Here is a 26,671-nt window from a genome sequence, read left to right on the forward strand (position 1 = left end):
GCTATGTTTGAGACTCAAAGGAGTATATTTAACACTTATTCTGCTGGCACTTGATTTAACTTCTTTGGCTATGTGTAATGCCTTTTTAACAAAAATGAAATACTATTTTTTTAAAACTCCATCAATATGTCAACTTTTAACAATAAAAATTAAATTTTACATTTCAGAGTGTTTTTGTCTGAGACTCTGCCAGAACTTGGCAGTGCCCTGGGTTCTTTTAATTAAGGCTACAGATGGATAGTGAAAAGTTCACTTTCCCCAACTGATTCATACAATGCAGTCTCTGACTTTCACCCTTTCCGACCCAGCCACAGCACTAAAATCTTTCTTCTCTGAGAAAGCGGACATGGCTGCTCTTCCCTTCTGAGCATCCAGTGACCTGGCAATGCTTTTATTGCTACCATTGGTCATAACAACAACAAAACCCTGAACAGCAGCTGCATGGAGCTGACTCCCACCTAGCCCAATGTCTGGCTTGTTCAGGTTCTCTGGCCTTCTGTGAGGGTGTGAGCACCAGAAAGGAAATGGATCTCTGGACCGTCCTACTTCCTGCATGGTATTTACAAACACCCTCTTCCTAAGCTCTCTGGGTAAGTGAGGTTCCTCTTCTACCACAAATGAATCATGCTTTATTGTAAATTATTTTGGGACTCTGAGCTAGCCCTCAGCATGTCTATCCACGGTAGGCTATCATTCATTAGAGCATCCCGCTGCCCCTGATTTTGTATCTCATGCTCCTCCCCATTGGCTAGAGTTCCTTGAGTTGAGAAGCTTAGGGTTTATTTCACAGGTCATCCATCCCGACCCCTCCAACTTTTCTCTTTGCTTAAATTTGTGTTTCAGATGAAAACAGTGAATTCTGGAATTCCCAGGTCTCTCTAATTTTAATGTCTAAAAAGAAGTTGGGCATTGCAAGGTCAGGGAGGGTTTTAAGAGCTTCAGATTTAGAGAAGCTGTTGACCAAATTGTTTTGGTTTCAAACCTTAGATATACTGGTGACCATAGAGAGAGAGGTAGACTCCTGGGCTATAATCCCAGAGGCTCTTGTTCAGTAGATTTGATATAGGTGGCCTGTTTGACATACTTTGAGAAATTGTAGGAGCTTGCTGGTATGGGACTGGATTCCCAGTGGTTCTTAATGGAGCGTGATACCCAAGGGGTATTTAGGAAATCTGCGGGAGTCACTAGTATTTAATGTGTGGAGGCTGGATATGCCAAACTTCCTGCAATGTGCGGCACAATCCTACACAACAAGGAATTGTTCCACCTCAATGCTAATAGAACCTCCGTTTAGGAACACTGGGCTGGAAGGTGGATGGTGAAGGGTCTTCTGTTTTGTCCTCTGAGTAACAGAAAGTAGGGCTGGTCTTCTCATGAGGCGATCTAGGCACAACCCCTAAGTTTAGGAAAATGTTTAAGATCAGAAAAAAATTATAGGTCCAGAAATTATTGCTTAAATTATATATAATGTGGCCTTGGGTGGCATATTAATATGGTTGATGTATTTTGGGTTGAGATCTCCGGAAAGCAAGAAACTTAGAACTTATGAAGGTGCTAAAACAGCCCTGTTGGAGACTGATTGTATCTCTCTAAGAAAGACATGAGGCTAAGAGTGCTCAATTTCAGCCTCTACCATCTTCTTTCTGACGTTATTTCTCATTCAAGCCAATTCCCTTATCCCCCAGTCCTCTCCAAGTTTTCAGAGCTGTCCGCAACCTGCAGGAGACGGGAGGAACTAGGTGGCCATGTGATCCTGCATGATTGCCTATAGGAAGTGGTAGGGATTTCTGAAATGTGGCGGCTGGGCTGTCGCTTGAAGCTTACTCAGGCCGTAGTCCCTTTCATCCGGGTCGCTCTCGTGTTTCCGCCATCGGCAGCACAGGTGCTGGAATATCATGGTCATGTGGCTGAAGATGATCAGGGGTGGGGGCAGAACCGGTCTTTCATGGAAAGTCATGATGAGCTGATACCTCTGAAACTTCCACACTTGGTTGGATATCGATTTTACTTCAAAAAATGTGTTGCTAAAATAGAGACCAAAGATAATCAAGTGAGAAAAGTCCACTGTTTTCTGAAGCAGCGACTCCCCTTCACCCCTGCTGTCCTCGTCCGTCCCATGTGCTCCGAAGGATCCACTTACTTAAAGACAGCAATGAGGAGGTTGACCAGCAAGATGTTTGCCACTAAGAGGTAGCAGGCCATGATGGCCGGCACGATCCAAGCTCCTGTCTTGCAGGGAGGCAGCTGGATTATTTTACCATCCTCTCGGGTCTCGTTCTGTCCACAGGGAGCTGGAGGGAGCAACACAGGCAAGAAATGAGAAACTGGCAATTTGAGTTAGAAAAAAAAAAAAAGAAGATGGATTTGTATGAGGGTTTTAGATGGAAGAAATATATAGCCATCTCAAACAGAAAAAAGTTCCAAACAAGCCAAAATTGAAAAATGAGAACTTCATTAATATCTCGAGGAGCTGCTACTCTGGCAGTGCGGGGCCTCGGTTCCACTGTCTCCCCAAGTTATCACCTGACCAGAAGAGGGGGGTGGAGCCACCTGCTTGCTCACCCTGCCCTAGGCCCCCACACTGGGTGAGTGGCACTTGGTACTCCTTCTGAAGCCTGGTGAGGACTTTTCTTGGGTGTGCCCAAGGAGAAGAGAGTCCCACCACTGGCAAGTTACTTTCAAAATGTGCTGTAGAGGCTGTCAGCCCGACAGCTGTAAGAGCAGCAGCATCTTGGGGCTATTGATAGGGAATTAACACCAGGGCAGCTGTTAATTGCTGCAAGAAACAACCTGGGAGCTCCAGCTAACGATTTGCTGTCTCGGTACAGAAGGAACAACACAGGGCAGTGCCTTGGGAAGTAGTTAGAGGGCTTGTCGCTCTCTGCTCCTGATGGATGGGATTTCACTAGGAGGGCAATGGGGGGTGATGGGCCGCGATCGTGGAGCTCACAGCCACCCCCGTTCTTCCAGCAGCATTTCCATTCGAAAAGTGTGCTTTTCAGGGCACAGGAAACAAAATCCAACTGCAGTGAATAAATGGGCAAATGGGGGAGAAAAAAGCCTGGAGGTGGGGGTGAGGAGGAAGGTGATATGTGGGATTGGCTGAGTGTGAGTAATGTGCTAATGAGGCCTGCTTGGAATTTCCGGGTAAATGCAAGAAAAAAAAAATCCCTGACAAAGCTTCTTAGTGCTGCACAATGTGGCTCAGGGAGCCAGATGATGCCGTGAGGTGCCAGGCATGAGTGAGGTAGCCCTCCTTTCCAGCCTCCTATAATAGCTTTAGAACAGGGCTCTTTGCATCTACCTGTAAAAGGGGGTGGGGGGGAGTGGGAGGAGCACCAAGAGGTCTCAGCAGTTGCCACAGGCTGCTTTTGATGATCTGCCAGGAAGATTTGAAAAGTTGACCCAGAATCTACTCGGCTGGAGTACCTGGCAAGAGGCGTCCGTTCCTTTCTCAAGAGTTTCCGTTGCTAGGCTGCACATTCTGCAGCGATTCTCAACCCTGGCTGCCCTGGGGATCACCTGGGGAGCTCTAAAAAATACCAATGCCCAGCTTGGCTCCAGACAATTGAATCAGAATCCCTGAGGGTGCCCCAGGCATCAGCATTTCTTTTTAAAACTTTCTAGGTAATTCTCAGTTGCCATGAAAGTTGAGCCCACTGAGCTAGAATTAGACTGGAAAAATTACGTAATTTTTGACATGCTCTGAGGCCCAAAATGCATCTTCTCAGCCTATGAGGATTTTAATAACATTAGGACACCAAGACCTGGTTTTTATGGCCAAGAAAAGAGGACCAAAGTGCTTCCTTTGGTTCTGCCTGCCAAGATGATTGGATGCAGAATCAGGCATTTTTGAAGAGCAAGAATCTTGTTTTATTATAGCAATTGTGGCACTAAACACCCAAGACAGCCCTGTAAGAGGTCCTGATCATTTCCACCCTCAGAAGGAAAACTCAGCAACGAAGGCCCCCTGGCTTCGGCATGAAGTCAGACTCTGAGAGTGCCTGGCCCTGGGCGATGTCTTGCCACCCCCCACCTCTCCTTCTGAGCACAAACTGGACTGAGCTTCCTGCAGTTCCTAGAAATGCCATGCGCTTTCTTACTTCCTGATTTTGAGCCATGCTGCTTCTGGGCTTCTAAAAGACCCCTCTGCTACCTTGCTCCCATTCCCATGCTTCACCTGGGTGAATCCTGCTCACTCTTTAGTGCTCACCTGGCTTTCCAAAGCCCACCCAGCCCCCTTGTTGCCCCATCCAGCAAGGACTTGGGTAGGTATCTTCCTTACAATCCCAGAGCACCCTCTGCCTGCCCTTTTGGGGGTCTCTCACACTGTATCACCATTGCCAGTTTACTTGTCTGTATTCCACACAAGATTCCTGGTGGAAAGTTGCTCCTCAAGATTTCCCATCACCTGGCTCAGTGCATACACACAGCACATCCACGTGCACCTGTACAGGACAAATGTTGCATAAATACAGGAGATCATGGGGACACAGTCTTGTTGTTGGACAATAACAGACATTTCCCACACCTCCGCAGGCCTACTTGTGATGCATAGTCCTAGCTCTGAGGGGTCATTAGCTCCTTTCTTAGGTTCTTTCCAGAAATCCTGCCCTCAGCTTGGCAAGGAATCTTCTTACACTCAACCAGACTTCAGCGTTTCTGCTACCCACTTGGCCACAGGCCTCATGGAATCATTGCTTTGTTTTTCTCTCCTCTGAGAAGCTTCTCGCACCTACTCTACCCACTTCCTCCCAGCCTAACAGTCTGGTAGTCTGGTCACTCCTCTATTCTGCCCTTTCCTCTGGTTCCTGCTGAGATCTCTATGTAGACGCCAACAAAGAGCAGAAATAACTGCTTGGGGTTAAGTTAGAGAACTTACACGATTTTTACAAATGTGGTCCCTGATGTCCATTTCTTGACTCCATTCTGAGAGAAGGTAAAATAAACTCATGAGAGGCAGAGCTCATTTCTTTTGTTCTTTTTGATCCTATATTGAAAGAAGGCCATGAAGACACTTCCTCCACTGGGCCCCTCTGCCCAGCTGAGAGAGGAAACAAGGAACAGTAGGTGCTTGCTTGTTTCAAGTGGTCCACATGCATTTCCATGGGCTTTAAGAAAGTGCCATCAACATATTTCCAGGTCTTTACTGAGTTCCTCTGCTTGGTTCCTCAAAGACCCTCACTAATTAAAATATTAGACCAGCTTAATATCTTTTTTTTTTTTTTTTTTTTTTTTTTTAACATTAGGTACCTTCCTGAGAAACTTAATATCTTTATTGAAGATTTGATTTGATGTCAACAAATCTTGGATTTGATTTGTTTGGCGCCGGGAGCCTCCTTCCAATCTTTTTGAGTATTAATTTATTCCAACTTCCCCCACCTTTTACTCATCCTGCTTTAACAGAGGTAGTATTAATTTAGTGGTTAGGAACATGTATTATAATCAGGCAGACCAGAGTTCAAACCCCAACTCTGGTGGGGTGCAGTGGCTCATGCCTGTAATCTCAGAGCTTTGGGAGGTCGAGATGGGGGATCACCTGAGGTCAGGAGTTCGAGACCAGCCTTGTCAACATGGCAAAACCCTGTCTCTATTAAAAATACAAAAATTAGTCAGGCATGGTGGTGCACACCTGTAGTCCCAGCTACTTGAGAGGCTGAGGCAGGAGAATTGCTTGAACCTTGAATGTGGAGGTTGCAGTGAACTGAGATTGTGTCACTGGACTCCAGCCTGGGTGACAGAGCAAGACCCTGTCTCAAAACAAAAACTCCCCCAAAACCTTGACTCTGCCATTTTCAAATGATCCAACTTTAGCTTTGTCCGTAAACTTCAGCTTCCTCATCTGTGAAATGGGAGTAATAATAGTATATTACTGTCAAGTAACGTACTGTCAAGATCATTACACAAGATAATGCATGCGAGGTATGTGGTTCAGTATCTAGCACATAGCACTCAATGAACATTAGCTGATGTCGTCATTAGTATTGTTGTTTCTGTAATTGATAGACTTTGAGCTTCTCAGTTAGGAACTATGTTTTATTCCTCTTTGTTTTGCAATCACTAAGAATAGTACTTACTCTACAAACATGTATTGAGTGGTTATAATATGCAGAATACAGGGTATATTGGGAATTAGATGCTTCCTGTTCTTAAAGAACTTGCAATTTAGTAGACATAGAAAGGGAACAAAACATTGCATTATTGTGTGATATGAGCTTGGATGGGGGTTCTGAGGAAACACTTACATTTGAACTGCTATAGTCCCTCTAGCCTGGCCATACAGAGCAGTCTGGTAATCAGGACCAGCCTGAGGAACATCATCTAGGTTCTACAGCAATAGGGGTAATGTAAATGAATTAGATGATCCTTGTTACCATGATAATGACAGTAAAAATGAATAAGAAACAGCCTTCATTTGGTAATATCAGCAAAGAAACAGTGAGCATCATATGCAGCAGTTAATGCAAAATGTTGTTCTGTAATGGTTTCTAATGATGTCCTTGCTCTGGGTAGTTACCTGCCCTAGAAAGTGCTATGACTCAAACTTACAGATGTCTACCACTGATGAAGATGAACTGGTGCCTTAAAGCCCTGACAAGCAGCAGATTCCAGGATGGGGAATAAATTATCTGGATTGTCATATGGCACCAACCATTATCTGGAGATTTATATTCCCAGGGAAATGTCCCAGGGACATGCACCCAAGATGGCATATGGGTGGATGTTTAGGGAATGTGGGCTGGTGACTTCCCCTGGCCTCCTCCTTCCCTGAGTTTGGGACCTGACATTTGGGTGACTTTTCTCTCCATCCTTTTGCAAGAGGCAAATGCATGGTCAGTACCACCTCCATACCAAGTGGCATGTTGTCACCTCCCTCTTTCATGGTGACAGTCAGTACAGAGTCCCTCTAGTGGATATTGGCTGGTTCCACCTGCCCAGTGTATATTTCCCCATCTTAGTTTCCATTTGTGGAACCACCCCTTGTCCACTCTGTCCATGAAGTATGGGTGAAAGGAACTTCAATGCCAAATCTAGGAGAAGATTAATCAGTGTGTTTTATCCCGATTGCAGTGATTGGTTCAGGGATGGACATATGTGATACACACCTGATCAATCAGCTCAATAAGCATCAGCCTTGGAACTTTTGCTGAAACTAGTATAAAAGAGAAGTTATCTTTTCACAATACAATGTAACGCTACCAAGTAGAGAAGGCCTGCCTAAGAGTGACTCCATCACAGAAAACAGAAACTGATTCCTGGCTCAGCCATGCCTAAAACCAGCCTTCTACAGTCACACAAACCATGAGATTCTTTTTTTTTCTTAAGTAAATTTCAGTTGGGTTTCTGTCACTTGCAATTAGTCTTGACTGATATGATTACCCGCACCTCTAGCCCCTGTCCACAAGCCAGTAATAAGAGATGTTCATATTTTAGGCGCCTCATTCCTGAGAGACTGCATTTGGAGTCTTGAAATGGCATGGAAAGATTGGAAGGAGCAACATGGGATGTAAAACCTGATCTGATACCAAGGTTAAATTATTGCCAGGAGCCAGAGGACATGCTGCTCCCCTTCTTCCCCAAAGTATAAAATAAGGGGCCTATACTGATAAAGCTCAAATTTTGTCCAACGGGGATCTTTGACTCAGAAACTAATGACACAGATTAGACCTATTATCAAACCTGTAGGATTAATGCAGCTGGGAAACTTTGGCCAAGCACCTGGCCAAAGTTAAAGTGAAGAAAACTTATTCTAGAAGCTGGTCATAGCTTAAGATGAAGTCGTAGGGGCCTCAAGGTGACGTGCAGGTACAGAGTGGGAAGGCTACAACTATGCAGCAGTGGCAAATTAGAAGGGATCAAACATTTGGAGATTCAGATTCTCTATGGTTTACTTATGGGGGTCACATTGACCCATCACATGGCAGAAGCCCGGAAGTGCTATTTCTGCTAACTATGCATTAATAAGTAGAAATGGATGATTGGGCTCTGGAACAAATTAATAGGTTGTTCAAGTAGAATCCTGCCAGAGTACATGGATGATAGTAAGAAAGCCCTCCCTATATATGTTGTGGAGGTTTTGGAGCACAGTCTTCCAATGGTTGAAATGTTTTTCATACATAAACTTTTATAATAACAAGTCAATGACATCCCTTACTGGAATACAAGCCGCACACGGCAAAATTTTTGTCTCTTTTGTTCACTAAACAACCTCTAGAATACTGCCTGGCATGTACTAGGTGCTCAATAAACATTTGCTGAATGCCTGCAGACATGGGTATCACACACTGCACATGTGACCTGCAATGTCAGGTGTTTCTATGAGTTACAGCTCCTCTATTTCACTGGGTGTCTATTTTCCTATTTATGTCATAGATCTCATCAAGTTTCATCATGACCTGTCATTATAGGGTGGCTCCTGTGACAGCAAAAAATGACAGAGGGAAAAAATAGATTTTTTGGTTTTTGGCTTTTGGTAATCACCAAGGGTAAAGCAATAGGTTTGGTCTTTGACAAAGGCTATAGAAAATCTCCCTCTAGACGCTGTTGTGTAAATCTCCATGGCAAACCAACAATACCCCATCTTGCATCCATGACAGACATTGCCAATTAATCTTGATGTTTTTTCCCTCTAAGCCAAGATATGACCTTGGAAACCTTCTCAAGACAAAACTCCTGAAAGCACACCAACCAACTGAAATTGACGCAAGAGAAGGGACCTTCCTCTTAGCCCCTGTAGAAATAGGAATGTGAGGTCCGGGGTGAAAGATTGGTGATGTTCTTCTTTTCAGGATCCTCCTCAAACCTGCCCTATACCACCTCACAGTTGCCCAGGAACCAAAAAGGGTCAGAATAGGACATCCTGCTTATTTCAGACACTGATACTTGTGACGAGGGGCCATCCTGAGAGGGCTATGGAATTCCCCCACATACATCCTAGACCTGAGGACCCTGTCCCCTGCCTATTTTAAAAGATAGCTTTAAAAATGGTGCTTTCTCAGAAAATCCTGGTCCTAGTTTTTTCCTTATTTGGGATCATCAAAAGTGATGGAGAGTGGAGATTTGAGAATAAACATCCGTGGAAAGCATAATATGTGGCAATCTCCATGCTGGGCACATTACATTGGCCATTGTATTTCATCTTCTTACCAGCTCTGTAAGACATGCATTGTCCTTGTTTTACACTTGAGGAAACACGTATCGAGGGGTGAAATGCCTTACCCAAGACCACACAGCTAATAGTGGGGTAATGCCAGAACCATTCCATCTATCCAAAAAATATTGACTTCCTGCTAATGTGCCAGTGGCAACTGGCAGTGAAGATACAATTACAAATAAAGCAGAAATGGGCACTACCCTCTGTCTGACCCTAAAGTCTATATGTACTCTGCTCTACCTCACATGGCCTTGCCAATGTTATATTAGTCACCACCTATTGCAGGCTTAAATGGAAGGCCCTGTGCTACGAGCTTTACTTTTATCACCTCATTTTAATCTTTAGTATATTTTGACATGATAGGTCTAATGTTTCCCATTTTACATATGAAGTAGGGAGGCTCAGAAAGCTTCAGGGTCCCTGTCAGGTATCTCAGAGCCAGGAAGAACAAAATCAGGATGTCTACAAAAGCCTGGTGAGCTACTAAGTCCCTTTCCTTGGTGCCTCTGAAGAAAGAGCCAACATGGGATTGAGAGGAATCTCTCAATTATGAACAAATGTAGAAACAGTTCATTAGACATTGATTGTTCTTGTCCCCATCAACATGAATAACTTGGCCTGAGCTGTTCAGATGAAGTCCAAGTGCACAGAACAGTTTAAAAGTTCAGACGGTAGAGAGAGAAATTAGGTTCCAGTGAGAGGTAAATTAGGTTCCAGTGAGAGGTATCGGGTGCACGCACCTCCACCCCAAAGATTAAGACACTTGCCCTTTTGGTTTCATCCTATAATATGTAGGGAGAAGAATTTATTTAATGTGCACACCATCTTGTTTCTAAAATGTCAGAGAAATTTAAAATGGAACACCAACCGATGTTTGATATAATCAGAGTCATCCTTAAAAATATGGCAAAAAAGGAATATTTCTTGAAGAATGCCCCTTCCTCTCCTGTCTGAAGAAATGTTTCAAAAGCTCAGTCCAAAACACAGGCAATGGAATAAAGAGCTTAGTTGAGTATCTGACTACATTTATCCTATTTTTTTTTTAAAGAAAGGATTTTCAGCTACAAATCCATCTTGAAAAGATAACGAGACAAAGAGGATTTCTCCACCTCCTTTTGAAAATCTATACAGTTCACTATGGAGGATTTAGAATGCCATTAGCACAGCTGCTGTGGCTTACTGGGAGGACGAATTTGATTGAGATAATGCTGCTCTTTGGCCTTTTCCTGACACGTTTCCCTTGGCAAGACAACCGGAGATGCCTCCCTTTGCATGGCTACATCTTTCTAGAAGTTTCCTTATCTGAGGGTCTTTGATTGTGGTGGGTCCAGGTAGAGGTTTTCTCTGTGGAAACATGAGGCTCTTTCTATTGCTTTTGGTAAGTGACTGCCAATATCCTCTTGTAATGGACAGGAAGAGCAGAGGTCACTGAAAATCAGGCAAGCCCAACTTTCTAGAGTCAAAAGCACCATCTACTAGCATCCCCTTTTACTTCTTTTGTGGCTTAAGTTTTTTCTCTTCACCTAACCCAAACACTAGGTAAGATGCTAACTGATAATGACATGGCACAAAGGCAGCCACTGGAAATTGATGGGAGGCCTTGGTTTTTCCATCCATGAATGAATGGAGTTGGGCTATTGATATTCCTTGCAGCGCAACAGACACACAGCTTGGGAAGTCCAAGAGGGCTTTAGGACACAGAAGCAGGGCATTAAATAGCACGGAACTAAATAGTAAGTGATGATGCTGTCAAGCTTCTTTCCATCTTCCTGACGCCATCAGAGAGAAAGTGTCAGTTTAAGCATACTATTTCTTTAACACTTCCTTAATGTTTGCGAAATTCCCTTTTTAGGAAAGACTGAGCTCAAGCATCTGGTAGAATTTCACAACAATGTAGGGTTTTTCATTCTGTTTATTTTGTGGTTATCTTCTATTTATGTCAAATGATACTGATTTTCAACTTGTGACCATAAATCTTTAAAAATAAATTAAGTTTTTAAAAAATGAGCCAATTTAACTAAAAATATTTAAGAGTAGAACAAAGGTTACAAACTAGTGAATGGGGGTATGTGGTTGACTGAAGTTTGGGAAATGCTGGATTGGATTATCTCTAAACTCCATCTATTCCTGACATTTTGTCACTCCATGATTCCAGGAAAAGGAGCAAAAGACTTGAATATGCCCCAAACTGAATCATCTATCCCAGGAGCCAACTATAGACCACTTGTAGAACCTTAATCTTTTTATTCCTGGCAGAAAAGCAAACTAGCTCCCACTGCATTAAATGGAACTCAGCCCCCACCTGGGGAAAAAAGGGGACCAATGATATAGCCTCCAACTCTTCAGGGCCATCTTGGCTTGTGGTCTATCTGCTACTTGCACACAGTTTCAGCTTTGAGCTATTCAGAACCCACTATTAAGTTGAATGTCTCATTTTTTAATCCAGTAAGTTAGCAGGATGCCACAAATCTAGGAATATTGTGTGTGTGTTAGTGGGGCAGCGGGGAGGTATGGGGGAAAGAGTGTCCTGGGGGAGAAGTGGGGAGAATTCAATTCCCTCTGTTATTTGGTTCCATGTTCTTCCTATACTATATATCTAGCTTTACCTGGAAACAAAAATTATCATTTATTTGAAAAGAGCTTCTAAATTCCAACCTTAGTATTTCATTATTTTGCATCAGGAATTAATATCAAAAAGATTTTATGCAAATTTTTCTGGGAAAGAATATATATCTAAACTAGCCTATTGTACATGCCAGTGGGTTTGCTGCCATGATTAGGAGATCCATTGCATTAACAGCCCCAATTTCTCTCCCCTCCCTGGATCCATACTGCTTTGCCATGTGATGTTAGAATTTCTATCGCTAAACAGGTGGGATCTCTTTCCTCACCCCTTGATTCTGAGTTTGGCCATGTGGTTTGCTTTGGTGAGTGGAATGTTAGCAAATGTGACCCACACAGAACCTTGGAAAATCCCTTAATGTTTCTGTTTCCACTTTTTCGCTTCTGCCATTACCGTAAGAGACATGTGTGAGCTAGCCTGTTGTAGAATGAAACACAGGGAACCTCTGCTTCCAGCTGCTTCTGTTGCCTGAGCTGAGGCTGTTCTGGAGGAGGTGGTAGCCAGCTGATCTCCTGGCATGTGATTGAGCCCAGCCCAGACCAGAAGAACCATGCAGCCAACTCTGTCTTGTGAGCTCAATACGTGCTTATGGCGTTAAGTTCCTGAATTCTAAGGTAGTTTTTCCTACAGCATTTTTGTGCTGATAAATACCTAATACACAAGCTAAATTTCCCTTGCCCTGCTCACAGCTGGAAGAGGCAGCCCTGCATCCTTCAGGCTGACAAAGTCCTTTCCTCATTTCTTCACTTCCCCTTTCACCCAATTCAGGCTACAGATGATTGGAGCAGATCCCACCATTGACCAAGAAGGACTGAGTTCACTGAAATGACCAGTGACTAATCGGACTCTTTGTCTTTAGAAATAAAACAGAAGTGCAGAGACTTAAGTTAGATAATGGCAAATACTTAAAGATCATATAGAGCCAGACCTCACTGGGTCATGTAAAGCAAGCCATATGAGAGAGGAATGGGAGAGGAAGGGAGAAAGGAAATGGGAGAGAGAGTAAGAGAGGAGGAGAGAGATGATTGATTGATTATTGATTGAGGCAGGAGAGAAGGAGAGAGAAAAGCAGAGTGTGGTCATGTCTTCTGATTCTGACTTTCCAAAACCACTTCTGGTTTTGTTCCCAGTCAGCTCACGCATGTTATGCTCTGCTTCCTGTCTTTGAATGCCTCTGTGGTTTTCCCTTAGACACTTATAGTCAGTCTTTATTGAATCTACTTTGTGTAGTTTTCTTTTCTTACGATCAACATTTTTCTCTGGTTGAGAACATAGTCGTTAAGACTTTAGAAGGAACCAGTTTCCTTGCCTAGTAGTTTCATCAGAGAAGGGGAGGGGCTGTGAGAAGGGAGAGGGAAGCTCTGGGAAGGGTTGGAAGAATGGAAATAATTGTGTTTAACTCACAGTTTTACTCAGGGCTTGCCTCATTATCATCATTACACCTTCATTTTGATATTTGCATATGCCAAATAGGATTAGATAAGCTCTTTGCTTCTTCAAACCAAAACAACAAAAAAATTTCAGAGAAAAAATAAGTTACTCTTTCAGATTTTTGTGTTGCTGTCCACCTACCTGTAATTCATCACAACTCCCCGACCTGCAATAATACACCTTTCAAAGCAATGAGGGCAGGAGGAGGCGCCCCTTCCCCTGTAGGTGAAGGGAGCTGGAGTCTGTTCTCATCGCCTTTACCGTGGAAGGTTTTCCCTGTGGGTCCACACTACCTTAGCCTACAGGCCACACGCTAAGGAATATGCTTGTTGTTTCTGTTTAAAATGGGATTGTATTACTTCTCAGAAGCCCATACATATTTAGGGTATTAGAGTATTTGAAGAGGGAAGAGCCCTTCAAGAGGGGCCTTCTTAGGAAAAGAACCAGCAACCTGACATCAGGGCTCTCTGTGCTTGGAAGGATCAGTCCAGTGAGCCAGACTGCATGTCTATGTGTAAACGCATATCAGGGGACACGAGGCTATACCACTCCAAAGAAATAATCTATGGCTCCTGTCGACTCCCATTGGATTGTGCCTGAGGGGTTATATGATATCTACAGAAATGATCAATGTGGCTCCTAATATTTGGGAATGCATATACAAGCAAACAAGTTCCTGCTGACATTATTTACAAATCCCCTGGTAAGAGACAATGCAAGAAACCCATCTGTACTTACAGCTCATGGTCCAGGCTCGAATCTCTCTGATCTGCAGGCACTCATTCCTCTCTGTGCCCTCTGGATCCCAAGCTCTGTTTACTGTTAAAACTTGAGCTTTTCATGCTTCAACTGATGCTCCTCAAACAACTAAGAATGCAGATAATAGGCAGTCCACGTTCCACTTAGAATCTAAGCAGCTGTGGGCTTTTGTGTTGTGACTATCTGTCCAACTGTATGCTGAATATGAACTGCTACGAGTATGATAAAATAGATGGGTGACAGCACACCCTTGTATTGTGGGCTAACAACATTGTTCTTTCCCAGAGCAACATTGACACATGTCAGTTGTATTGTTAAAATACAATAAATAAACATTTTCATCTTGGCAGATTTATCTGGTTTTATTTTATTCTTTGAGAAGGAGTTTTGCTCTTGTTGCCCAGGCTGGAGTGCAATGGCGCAATCTCAGCTCACTGCAACCTCCATCTCCTGGGTTCAAGTGACTCTCCTGCCTAAGCCTCCCGAGTAGCTGGGATTACAGGCACATGCCACCATGCCTGGCTAATTTTGTATTTTTAGTAGAGATGGGGTTTCGCCATGTTGGTCAGGGTGGTCTCGAACTCCTGACCTCAGGTGATCCACCCACCTTGGCCTCCCAAAGTGCTGGGATTACAGGCATGAGCCACTGTGCCCAGCCTAGATTTATCTGTTAAAAAATAATAAACTGAGATACCAATCATGTGAATTGGGGTGGGGGCAGGGGCGGGCCAAGAGGGAAAGGATAGGCAAGGCACTGCTGTTCATTTTTTAAATTATATTTTAAATAGTCACATTATCCCACATTACTAAATCATTTTGTGAAGTCACTAGACACAAGGTACTAACCTTGGGTAGGTTCAGATTGAGACTTAGATCTGACATTTGCCATCTATGTCCTATGGGTAAGTCCTTTGATATATCTGAGCCTCAGTGTCCTCATTTCTAATCCTGACCTAATGATGATAATAGAAATAGTGTTAATAACAGTGATGATGACACATTTTCAGCTTCCCTCATCATTCATTCAACAGGTATTTATGGAGCCCCTACTGTGTACCAGGCACTTTTCTAAGTGCTCGGGATACACCAACGAGCAAAACATCAAAGATCCCTGTCCTGAGACTATCTATAGTGGGGATGGGATGGTGGTGGTGATAGTGGATGGACAGAAAAGAAACAACAGCATAATAGATAAATAAGCTAAGCAGGCTGTCAGGAGGTGATAAATGCTGTGGGAGAAAGTACAGAACACAGGGTAGGAAGATCAGGTGTGATGTGGGAGGTCCGCGGATGATGCTGGTGGTGGGAAGCCACATCGAGAGGGCAAGATTTGAACAAAGACTCCAACCTCAGATGAGGGAGTTGGATAAGAGGCTCTCTGGGGAAAGGATGCTCTAAGCACCAAGCACTGCTTGGCCCAGGGGTGGATGCGGGTCGGCTGCATTCTGTGAACACAAGAAGGTCCCCAGTCTGGAGTAATGCCGGGGAGTAGCTGGAGAAGAGGAAAGAATACTGAGGGGTGGGAGCAGGAAAAGCAGCATGTGGGGACTGTGGAAGGATCTCAGAGGATCAAATCAAGCTCCAAGGCAAGGATATAAACTTATAACAGTAAGGCATTATTATTTATTATAATCCTTTATTGGATTTATTAAAGAAACTGAGTAATTGCTCCTCATCCATTCCACTTCTGGCCTGATGGTTTCTCATCTACTAAGTAAACCCTCTCTTCATTATTTCTATTTTCCCCACCAGATCCTCAATGCCCTTACATGAAATAGGGAACAGCCCTGCTGTACTTAGGTGAGAGATCTGAAGGCAGCTGAATGTTGGTGCTGTGCAGTCTGCAACAGAGACTCTCAGCCTCCTCTCTGTGTCCACCTACTGTAAGAAATGGAGGGCAAAGGAAAATGCGTGCCAGGGAGGGGTCAGGTTTCCTCTCAATCCCACCCACATACACAGCTGCCCTGCCTTTATTGGCCAAACAGCAGTCTGCCAAGAGAAAGTTGATTTCTAATCTGGTTTGAGCAAAACCAACCTTTATAGGTAGATGAAAACCTCACAGTATGAGGTTTGGGAGCGGGAACAAGGTTCTTATTGATGACATCAGGGCAGAAACCCAGCTTTTCTCACTGCAGCTAAACTCCTTAGTGGTTGCTGCTTAGCTCACACTGTTCACTGCACCTGCTGTGTCAAAGAACAATAAGCTTGGATGCAGGAAAAATCCTTCTGTTCCTTAAGCACCTTAAACTTGTTCCAGGCGAGAAACCCAAACTGAAGCTATAGCCAGAGGTTAACCCGAACAATTTTATGGACAGTTTCACCCAACAATGACACCCATCATAAAGTACGTAAAGAGAAAGGGTAGATTTAAATTCTCATTTTCAGTATTCCTGAAGACAAGAAGGTTGCTACTTTCAAGGTGGCTTACAGAAAATCTGTATTTTTCTTTTATGTCTGGAAACGTGCACATGCTCATACACAGCAAAGATCAACTAAGTTGATAATATTCATTAGAGTATTTGAAAATTAGATGGCTTCACTTTGCCAACACATAAGCTGTCCAGAGGACAAACCGGTGACATGTCAAATCTAACCTACACTTAAAAAAAAAATGTCCATCACATTTTTAATAAGCAAATGCTTCATGCAGTGCCACTCTAAACAATGCTATGTGAATGGCATTTCCGTTGGCCAAGTTGGTCTGAATAGACCTGTGGGAAAATCCTAAAACTAAACCGCAAGCCGTATAAACATTGGCTAGTTTCTGGATCCTACATAGAAAGAAAACAAGTTGGGCTTTTTCCACTTATATCCCTTGTCGAATTGTGAAACAAAAACTGTTTGCTGGGCTCTGATAGACAAGTATTCGTCGGGGTATTTACGGACTTGGGGAGTTTATAAAAGAATGTTCTGTCTTCCTTTCTCTACATCTTGTGCAACTATTTAGTAAAAAGGGGACAGTATTCACGCTTTGTGCTGCATTCTCAATGATCATACAAATATACACATACACACACAGGAGAGAGAGAGGAGAGAGATGAGAGAGAAAGAGAGACAGGAGAGTGGAGAGCTAAAAGAAGGCAATGGGGGTCAAGTCCAGCTTGAATACTAAGTTAAGCTAACAAGATATAAGGGAGTAGCCTCATGCCTGAATTGGATACATGAACTGACTACAATAAAATATATGTGAAAGATGCAATTCTACTTAAGGTGTCTAGTGGAATAAAAGTGATAATTGTTCACTGGGGCCACAATAGGACATGCCAACATGCGCAGACACAGGGCAAATGGCTGAGATTTTTTTCTATAATCTTCAGATAGGGTTGACATGGATCTGATATAACAAATTTCAATCCCAAGCACAGCAAGCATTTATAATTATCTAGCAAACAAATCTGGTTGCAACCATCCTAGAGATGCACACATCAGATTCTATGCCAGGTGCTTTCATATACAATATTTGATCATTACAACAAACACCTTTTTAAAAAGGTATTAAGGTTATAGAGGCTGATCATTAAGACAAAATGGCATAAACCCTACAGGAAACACTGTATTCATTTGTTTTTCAAAATTTTTGTTTCACAGACACTTATTAAACACTTGCTATACCCCAGGCATTATTCTATATGCTTTGTAAATTTTAACTCATAAAGAATACAAAGTAGGTACTATTATTATGGCCATTTTACAGATGAGTAAATTGAAACACAAATAGGCAAGTAACTTGCACAATGACACACAGCTAGTAAGAGGTAGAGCCTGGATTCAAACTAGGATTCCATCATCTTAGCCACTACCTTGTGCTATTTCTCAAGGTATGAAAGCTATTTTAAAAGCAGGAGGATTTGCATGCCCAGATATCTGCATTTAGACTTCCCTTGTGTTCCATCCTTTTGTCTGGGTCAGTGGCTCTCAACTGGTGACGTCCATAAGTATTAATCCTTCCATGTTATAAAGACTTTTGAGGGCAAGTATGGCTGTAAAGCGAGTTTGGCTAACATGCTTGCTTTGGCACCACATCTATGTAGATAATACACTTAATGTAAATGGAATCCTTATCCCCATAAATACAATGAAAGAAACGAAAAAGCCCAGTCTTCATTTAACTATTGTCCAATAATTCCTTTGTAAATGAGTAAACCGATACTCTTTGGAAGGGACATAACCAATTTCAGGCTAGGAAATATTTATATTGTGTCGGATGAGGTGATTCATTCCACAGCCTCAAACACTCAATGTAAGCCCTCTTCAGGTCTTGTTTATCCTGCATCTGTTTTTAATCCATGGAAACAGAGACCTCTCCATTTCACTAGACAGCGTAGATGGACTCAAGAATAAGCAGTCTGTTTAGGCATAGCTATGTGCACCTAACTTGACTGATAGTTTTATTTAGCATAGTAGGGTTGGGTTTGCAGTAGGAGTCTGTTGAGAAGAGGTTAAGGAGAAGCATAAAATAAGACTTATACAAGCAATGAACAAAGCGAAATCTTGTTTTGCTGTATGTCATGAAGAATAGCTTATTATTTCACGTGACTAGGTGATTGAAGGAACTAGTTATATTGATGGTTGCCATGGATATGCACTGCTCTAACTGGTCCCAGATTATAATAGGAACCAGAGACGATGAGTTTAGGAATAGCAGGCAAAGGGATCTGGCTTTATCAACTGGTAGAAGTCTGTGTGTCAGCATCTGAGATCAATCGGGATGTCCACATCTGTCTAGTTTGTACTTAGTAAAACAAAAAAAGATGTTCACGATCACATTTGTGGGTTTCAAAATCCAAGAGATGAATTTGCTTTCATAGAATACTAATAACAATGTCAGGTTTACAGGGCCAGCTGGGTAAAGCAGGGCCAACAATATCTGCCTTGCAATGTTCTTTTCATTTAATTGATATATGTATATTTATATAAATACAAAAATGTAAAAAGTATTTAAAATATATATTTTTCATTGCTTCTGCCTTGCTTAGGTCTGTCTCCTGTCTAAATTATGTTTCCATGGAACAGACTCCAACCATTGATCCAGGAGCAATAGTTCATGGGACTTAACCTACTCTATTTTGATATTTAAAGCAATTAATTTAAGGTTACTTCCATTTTTGTGTGCATGTGTGCATAAGTCTGAAATATTTAGTGCTCAAGATTGGAGTTGCTTTAGATTTAGGGACTCTGTATTTGTGTAGAATCTTCTTGCTGGGCAATCCATCACTAGCCTAACTTAAGACATTTACACATGTAAAAATAATGGAGCTGCATTAAAAAAATCTATAATTCAGATTTTTTTTTTTTTTTGCGAATTCAGATTCACTTGGTAGTTAGCATTAATAAAGTTTTGGGTAACATTACTAGAGTTTTTCTTTTTTCTTTTTCCCCCGAAACAGAGTCTCACTTTGTCTCCCAGCCTGGAGTGCAGTGGCACGATCTCAGCTCACTGCAACCTCTGCCTCCTGGGTTCAAGTGATTCTCCTGCCTCAGCCTCCCAAGTAGCTGGGATTACAAGTATGCACCACCATGCCCAGCTAATTTTTGTATTTTTAGTAGAGATGGTGTTTCACCATGTTGGCCAGGCTGGTCTCGAACTCCTGACCTCAACTGATCAGCCTGCCTCGGCCTCCCAGAAAGTGTTGGGATTACAGGCATAAGCCACTGCTTCCGGCCTTAGATATTTTAAAAGTAAATCTGCTGGTGAGCAACATTCACTATTTTTTTCTCTCTATCTGAAAGGACCTCGGTGTGTATTAAGTAGACTGAATATCAGGTTATGATGACATGACCTCTCAACTACTGGAGAAAGTAGAATCAGGTACCAAGTGTCCATTGAATGGCCACCGAATCATTTGAGATCAGGGAGAAGCTATTCAATTGCAAATAAAATACGGTGCTTGATTCCACATATCTCCAGGATGGGAACACTTGCAATGATCTTTTATAGTCTATCTTCCAATCTTTCACATTCTTTTTCTTTCCTTTTATTCCATTGTCTTTCATTTCCTTGCTTATTTTGGAAGAGATAATGAGGTAAATTTTCTGTTCCATCTGAATAACAGTATCAGTTATTTTGAGCTGGGCAGAAAATGTCTCCCTGATGTATCTTACCAAATGGAAGCCCATAGCATCTGTTTAGAGGCTTGACAGGAAAAGTCTCTCCTCTCTAGACTAATGACCTGCAGCAAAAGCTTATCTCATTCCAAATTCTGCCGTACCTACAGACACACAGGAGACAGAGAACACAGGACTCAGGCTCCGGAGCCGGCCAACATGGGTTCAAGTCTTAGCTCTGCCATTTACTAGCTGTGTAAGCTTTGGCAGTTCACACAAGCTCCCTGGGCCTCAGTTTCTTCAGTTATGAATTAGGTGATAATCACAGCTACCTTAAGAGTGTTGTGTAGATAAACGAGTTGTTGCTTATGTGTGCAAAGGTTTAGCACAGCACCTGCCACATAGCACTCTGTAAATACTGACCATTTCTGCTGGAGGCTCTGTACCTTAGAGGCTCACAGTCCAGGCTTCTGAGCCAGCTGCCAGGGTTCTAAGTCCAACCCTGCCTCTCACATAGCTGTACCTCTTAGGCAAGTTACTGATTAAGTTAAACGTGAACCATATGTACTTTCTCAGAGTAGACCATTTTTGACTTACCAAAAAGGTAGTTTCATAGGGTTCCACAGAATACACAGGTATATTCTCTGTGTCTCAGTTTCCTTGCCCATTAAACATAGGGGCAATAATCCTATCTCGTAGGATTGTCACGGGGATTAAATGAGTTAGTATTCATAATACATATGGGACAGTGCTTGATATGTAGAAAGCGCTATGTAAGTATTTGCTGTTATTATTTTTATGACCCTCACATCTCTTTACTACCTGACTACCTAAATTTTTCTCAATAATAGCATGTTTATTGATCCTTCTTTTTGCTTCTGTAGAAGCAGAAAGAGGCTTCTGCTTTCTGTGTTGCCAGCAGTGTCTCTCTGCCCCTTTGAAGCCTGACTGACTTTGTCCCCTTCATTTTCTCCATGTCCACCTTGACTGTTGGCATTTGCATACTCACTAAGGACACAGTGCTTTGCATTAGCTGGCAGTGGTTCCTGGACGTCTTTGTCTTCTTTACAGATTGATCCTGGAGAAAAATTCCTTAAGTTATGTTCAAATGTGGAATTTCTAATGCTTTCCTATGCTTTTTGACAAAAACAGACTTTTAACAAACTTAAATAAGTTTAGATTTGTAGAAAAGTTGCAGAGTTAGTACAGAAAATTCCTGTTCTGTATATTCCTTACCCAGTCTCCATTAATGCTAAAGTCTTAAATAGCCACCTATATTTGCCAAACCTAAGAAATTTACATTCATAAGTTACTGTTTGAACATTACTATTAGCTAAACTCCAAACTTGATACAAATTTTGTTAGTTTTCCACTAAAATTCTTTTTCTCTTCCAGGATCCCACATTGTGTTTTATTATCATTCTCCTTAGTTTCCTCTGGTTGGTGACAGTTCTCCAGTCTCTCCTTATTTTTTAAGACTTTGGCACTGAGTCTTGAGGAGTACTGGTCAGACATTTTGTAGCATGTCACTCAATTTGAGTTTGTCTGATTTTTGTTTTCTTCTTATGATTAGACGGGGGTTATGGGTTTTTGGAAAAAAAAATCACAAAGATGAAATGCTCTTCTTTTTATAACATGTTCTCAGCCCTAACACCTCTTTTTAATAATAACTATTTCCTACTGCTCCTTCATTCTTCTGAAGTGAAATTTATAGATGATATAATTTACCTGTACATGTAGTCATAGAAGATTCAATATAATGTCCTAATTTTAAATAAAGGGGAAATCAAAGGAACATAATTTATAATAAAATAACTATTTCAATATATAAAAGTTCAGACACAACGATTCCAGAAGCCATAGTGCAGTGGTCAAATGCTTACACCTAAATGAAGAACTTCCATGAATAACAGACACAAATGTAGACAGATGTGAGGCTCAAATACAATGAGGAACATTGTCTTTGGTGAGTTGATTTTCCAAAATGGCGAACAACCCATGAGAAAGTTCCAAAGCAAACAAAATACCATCTCCCTCGATTTTCATGGTGGTTTCATTCCTGGAAAAATTCACAGCTTATTAAAAACATGGAAAAATTTGTGTATTTAAATGTAAAATGGAGTTAGGCTTAGATAATTATAACCAGGTTTTCACCTATGTGAATGTCTGCTGGGATAGCAGAAAGCTGTGTGAATAGAGAACAATGCTTCATTGTGGGAGTCTCCTGTGCACTGCAGGTTACACACACAGCCTGGGCTCTAACTCCTCAGTGTCAATGATGCCCCTGATCAGGGAGGGCAAGCAAAAACAATCAGGGAGGGCAAAAAAAAACCCTTCAATTTCCAAGGTAAAGTTTCCAAAACATGGGGGCCATGCTGCCCGTCAAGACCACCACTGTTAGAGTTCAGGTCTAATCAATTCATCTCACAGTGAAGAACTGGGCTCAGGTCCTCATAGACAGCACATTAGGGCAAACAGCCTGGAAGCCAGACTTGCCAGCTCCTACACTGCAGGGTCTGGTGTTTGTTGAGCCCTCAAAAAGGGTTCTGGTAACCCTTGGATTGATGCAGAAATGTAGGTTAAATCATGCAATTCATGTCACACACACACACACACACACACACACACACACACACACACTACCAACACCACCACGCTTGGATTGATGCAGAAATATAGGTTAAATCATGCAATTCACGTCACACACACACACACACACACACACACAAACACACTACCAACACCACCACCCTTGGATTGATGCAGAAATGTAGGTTAAATCATGCAATTCATTTCTCACACACACACACACACACACACACACACACACACACACACCCTCCCAACACCACCACCCTTGGATTGATGCAGAAATGTAGGTTAAACCATGCAATTCATGTCACACGCGCACGCGCGCGCGCGTGCACACACACACACACACACACACACACACTACCAACACCACCACCCTTGGATTGATGCAGAAATGTAGGTTAAATCATGCAATTCATGTCACACGCACACACACACAACCAACACCACCACCCTTGAATTGATGCAGAAATGTAGGTTAAACCATGCAATTCATGTCACACGCACACACACACACTACCAACACCACCACCCTTGGATTGATGCAGAAATGTAGGTTAAATCATGCAATTCATGTCACACACACACACACACACATACACACAAACATACACTACCAACACCACCACCACCATCATCAACTTGATCATCAACTCACTTCCTGCACAAAATCCTTCACTTCACAGTTTTCCCAGTGAATTAGGAGAACATTCAAATCCTTACACTAGCCTAAAAGGCCCTGCACAATTTGGCCCTGGTCTGCCTCTCCAACTTTATTCCCCACCATTCTCTCCTTGCACACCATACTTCCACCCTGCTGGTCTTCTCTCAGTTACTGGCAGGAGGAGTACCCTCCCTTCTGTCTCAGGACTTTGCACTGGCTGTTTCCCCTGCCTGGGCTCTTTTCCTACTCTTTCCCTAGCAAATGCCTGCTTATTCTGCATAGCTTGGCTTGAAAGTCACTTCCTCAGAGAGCCTTTCTCTGAGCCCCAAATATATCTCCTTGTTAGATGTTCTCATAGCACTCTGTATTCGTTCATCACATACTTAGCAGAGCTTACGATTAAGTATTTATTTGTGTAATTCTGGGTTTGATCTCTGATGCCTCTACTAGGCTATGAGCTCCCAAGGAGGCAGGAGCTTCATCAGTTTTTCTCATTACTATTCCCCATTACGCAGGAGAATGCCTGGAACAGAGTTGGTTCCAAATATTTGCTGAATCCATGAATGAATGAATAATTAGGTTAGCTGCCCAGAATGACTTTCAGGCTGGCTGGCAGGCTGACACAATGGGAGAAACAATCGTGGTTTTTCATGAGGAGCAGCAGCAGAACACCTTGGTTCTGTTTTGCTGTGGAGAGACAGGCATGCTATTTGAGACTGCTTATTTTGCCTTAGTTGTTTCAGTGAGCTTGTTTTTTTTCTTTTCTTTTTTCCAACAGGGTCCCACTCTGTTACCCAGGTTCTGTCACCCAGATTGTACAGTGGCACAATCACAGGTCACTGCAGCCTTAAACTCCCAGGTTCAAGCAATTCTTCCACCTCAGTCTCTCAAGTAGCTGGGACCACAGGTGTGTGCCACCACACCCAGCTAAATTTGTTTTATTTTGTAGACATGGGGTCTTGGTATGTTGCCCAGGCTGGTCTTGAACTCCTAGGATCAAGCCATCCTCCCCCCTCATTTTAAATGAACATAAATGGAACAGAGAAGCCTAGAGGGCACCTGGGTGTTTGAAGTAGTGAAGGCTCCTACATCTACCTGGAGCTGGCTTCCCTGCTGGAAGAAACAATGGCTTTGCAAACTTTAGCTTTATAGGGCTTACCCTTACACATACTCGACTTCATTTTTTCCTACAGTTACTACTATCTCTAATAACAACTTATCTCTAAGTAGCCTTTGACACTGTGCCATTTGTTTCATTCTTTCCCAAATTTTGGTCTTTGGGTATCACCTTCATTAATGTGGCACATTTACACATCACTGGTGCTATTATTTATTAATGTTTATTTTTTTTCCTTGAATGCATCCCACTCTGACATTGATGCAAATTTTAGCTTCATCAAAAACAATAATATGCATGAATGTCTGATTATATTCATTTGGGCTTATATTCATTTGGGAAAGAACGTTCTTTTTCTGGGCTGTGTTCTTGTGTGAGAGGAACACCAGGGTTGACCTCCTTTCTGTCCTCAAACTGTTAAGAATATACCAAAGAACAGAGAGTTTCAGTAACTTGCCCAAGGTCACAGGGTTAGTAGACATGACAGAACTGAGATTCAGTGTCTGGTTTCTGCCTCTGTCCTGGACTGTTCCTGTCACACTAACTCAAACCATTCTTAACCGAGTTCTCTACCCACACCAGGCACTCCATAACTATGAACTGTGGTTGGACTAATGATGACTTCCAAAAGCAAACTCTTCATCAAGCTTTTTCTCTGAGTACGTTATATTCTGTGCAATGCTGCTGGCATCTTGGGACATTAGCTACCTCTTTCCAATGTGTAATTTTCTGACCCATCTATGAGCCATGTCTCATTTGTATTACCAGGATGCCCCCTGTTTTCATGATGAATGCCATTTTGACATACTTGTAGAGACAGGTGAATCTCCTCATGGGCAGTACAATGTATTTTTTATGGTACTGTCTAATTTATCCATGATGGGTGATTCTGAGACTCTCCAAGGTATCACATGTCAGTGACCTAGAAACTCTTCTGGGAAGCCACAGGATGGCTTCAATGGTGGAGGAAGCTCCCTTCCTCATTTCCTAATTCTGGAAACCAGTGGTTTCTGGGCAATTCTCTACCTTCCTGACCATCAACCTTTGGCAGTGCACTGTGTCTTGAATAGCTGCAAAGTTGCCGATCCTGTTCTTAAATCCAGTTCTTAAATCCAGTCCTCATTTAGAATTAAACCACATACTTGAGCACAGAAATTCCACCACGACATGCTACACCAACTTGAGTTGCTGCTGTAGATCTTCTTTTTTTTTTTTTTCCAGATAGAGGCTTGCTCGGTCGCCCAGACTAGAGTACAATGGCGCGATCTCGGCTCACTGCAACCTCCGCCTCCAGGGTTCAAGTGATTTTCCTGCCTCAGCCTCCCGAGTAGCTGGGATTACAGGTGTCCGCCACTGTGCATGGCTAATTTTTGTGTTTTTAGTAGAGATGGGGTTTCACCATCTTGGCCAGGCTGGTCTCAAACTCCTGACCTCATGATCCACCCACCTTGGCCACCCAAAGTGCTGGTATTACAGGGATTAAAGGCATGAATCACCACACCTGGCCCCTGCTGTAGATCTTAAACTCCAATCACACTGGCATTCTTTCTGATCCCAGTTGAAAGCATCCAGACCATTCCTACCACATGGCTTTTTCCCTTGCTGTTCTCTCTGTCTGGAATGTCCCTTCCCCAGCTCTTTTCATGCCTGTTTCCATTATTTACATTTCAGCTCAATGTTATCTCTTCAAGCCCTTTCACTGACCATTTTCTATAAAATTGTATGCCCACATCCTTACCGCAGTGACTCTGATCCTATTAGTTGGACTTATTTTCTCCCTGCCAGTTATGACCACCCCAAAGTATGCTGTTTATTTGTTGACTTACTGTTTCCCCGAACCCCACAGTAGATGTAACTGCTATGAAGTGCATGCCAAGGCCTCTCTTGTTTACTGCTTTCTCTTCGTAATAAGTGGTTGCTAAGTAAATAAATGCATGATGTGGTCCAGTCACTGCAGTGAGGTGTAGGGGAAAGCGCAAGGCTCTGGATTCAGACGGAAGCAGCCTTCTGTTCTAATGCAGAAGTTAAGAGCGTGGGTCTAGAAGTCAGATGGACATGGATTCCAATTCAGCCTCTGCCACTTCCTGGCTGTGTGCCTTCAACAAGTTCTTTAACCTCTGCTTTTCATGTAGATCACTAGTAAATCAGCACTAATGAGTCACAGTGTATCATGTGCCTGGCCTGGTGCCAGCCACTGTAATAGCCTCTCAACAAATGTTAATTGGTTTCCCTTTCCCTAGAAATGTCAGAAGAAACCCATGAAACCCAAGACATAGTTTTTGTAAC

At 42.5% G+C, this 26,671-nt stretch overlaps 1 protein-coding gene and 1 long non-coding RNA gene across 32 annotated transcripts in view; one reads left to right on the plus strand and one right to left on the minus strand.

Moving 5' to 3' along the window:
• The window catches only part of LOC135967469 (uncharacterized), a 130,050-nt gene that overhangs the window by 72,264 nt on the left and 31,115 nt on the right, over positions 1-26,671 (plus strand). The gene's annotated exons all lie outside the window — the stretch shown is intronic.
• TRPM3 (transient receptor potential cation channel subfamily M member 3) overlaps positions 1-26,671 on the minus strand; it is a 903,691-nt gene that overhangs the window by 17,619 nt on the left and 859,401 nt on the right. For all 30 annotated transcript variants that reach the window (XM_015437271.4, XM_015437270.4, XM_015437269.4 and 27 more), the window contains 2 exons: positions 2,141-2,291; positions 1,825-2,024 (listed from right to left, as the gene is read on the minus strand). In XM_015437271.4, coding sequence (XP_015292757.3) covers positions 1,825-2,024; positions 2,141-2,291 — 351 coding nt within the window. The remainder of the gene's footprint in view (positions 1-1,824; positions 2,025-2,140; positions 2,292-26,671) is intronic.

Source organism: Macaca fascicularis, chromosome 15 (genome assembly GCF_037993035.2).
Source record: "Macaca fascicularis isolate 582-1 chromosome 15, T2T-MFA8v1.1".
Taxonomy (NCBI): domain Eukaryota; kingdom Metazoa; phylum Chordata; class Mammalia; order Primates; family Cercopithecidae; genus Macaca; species Macaca fascicularis.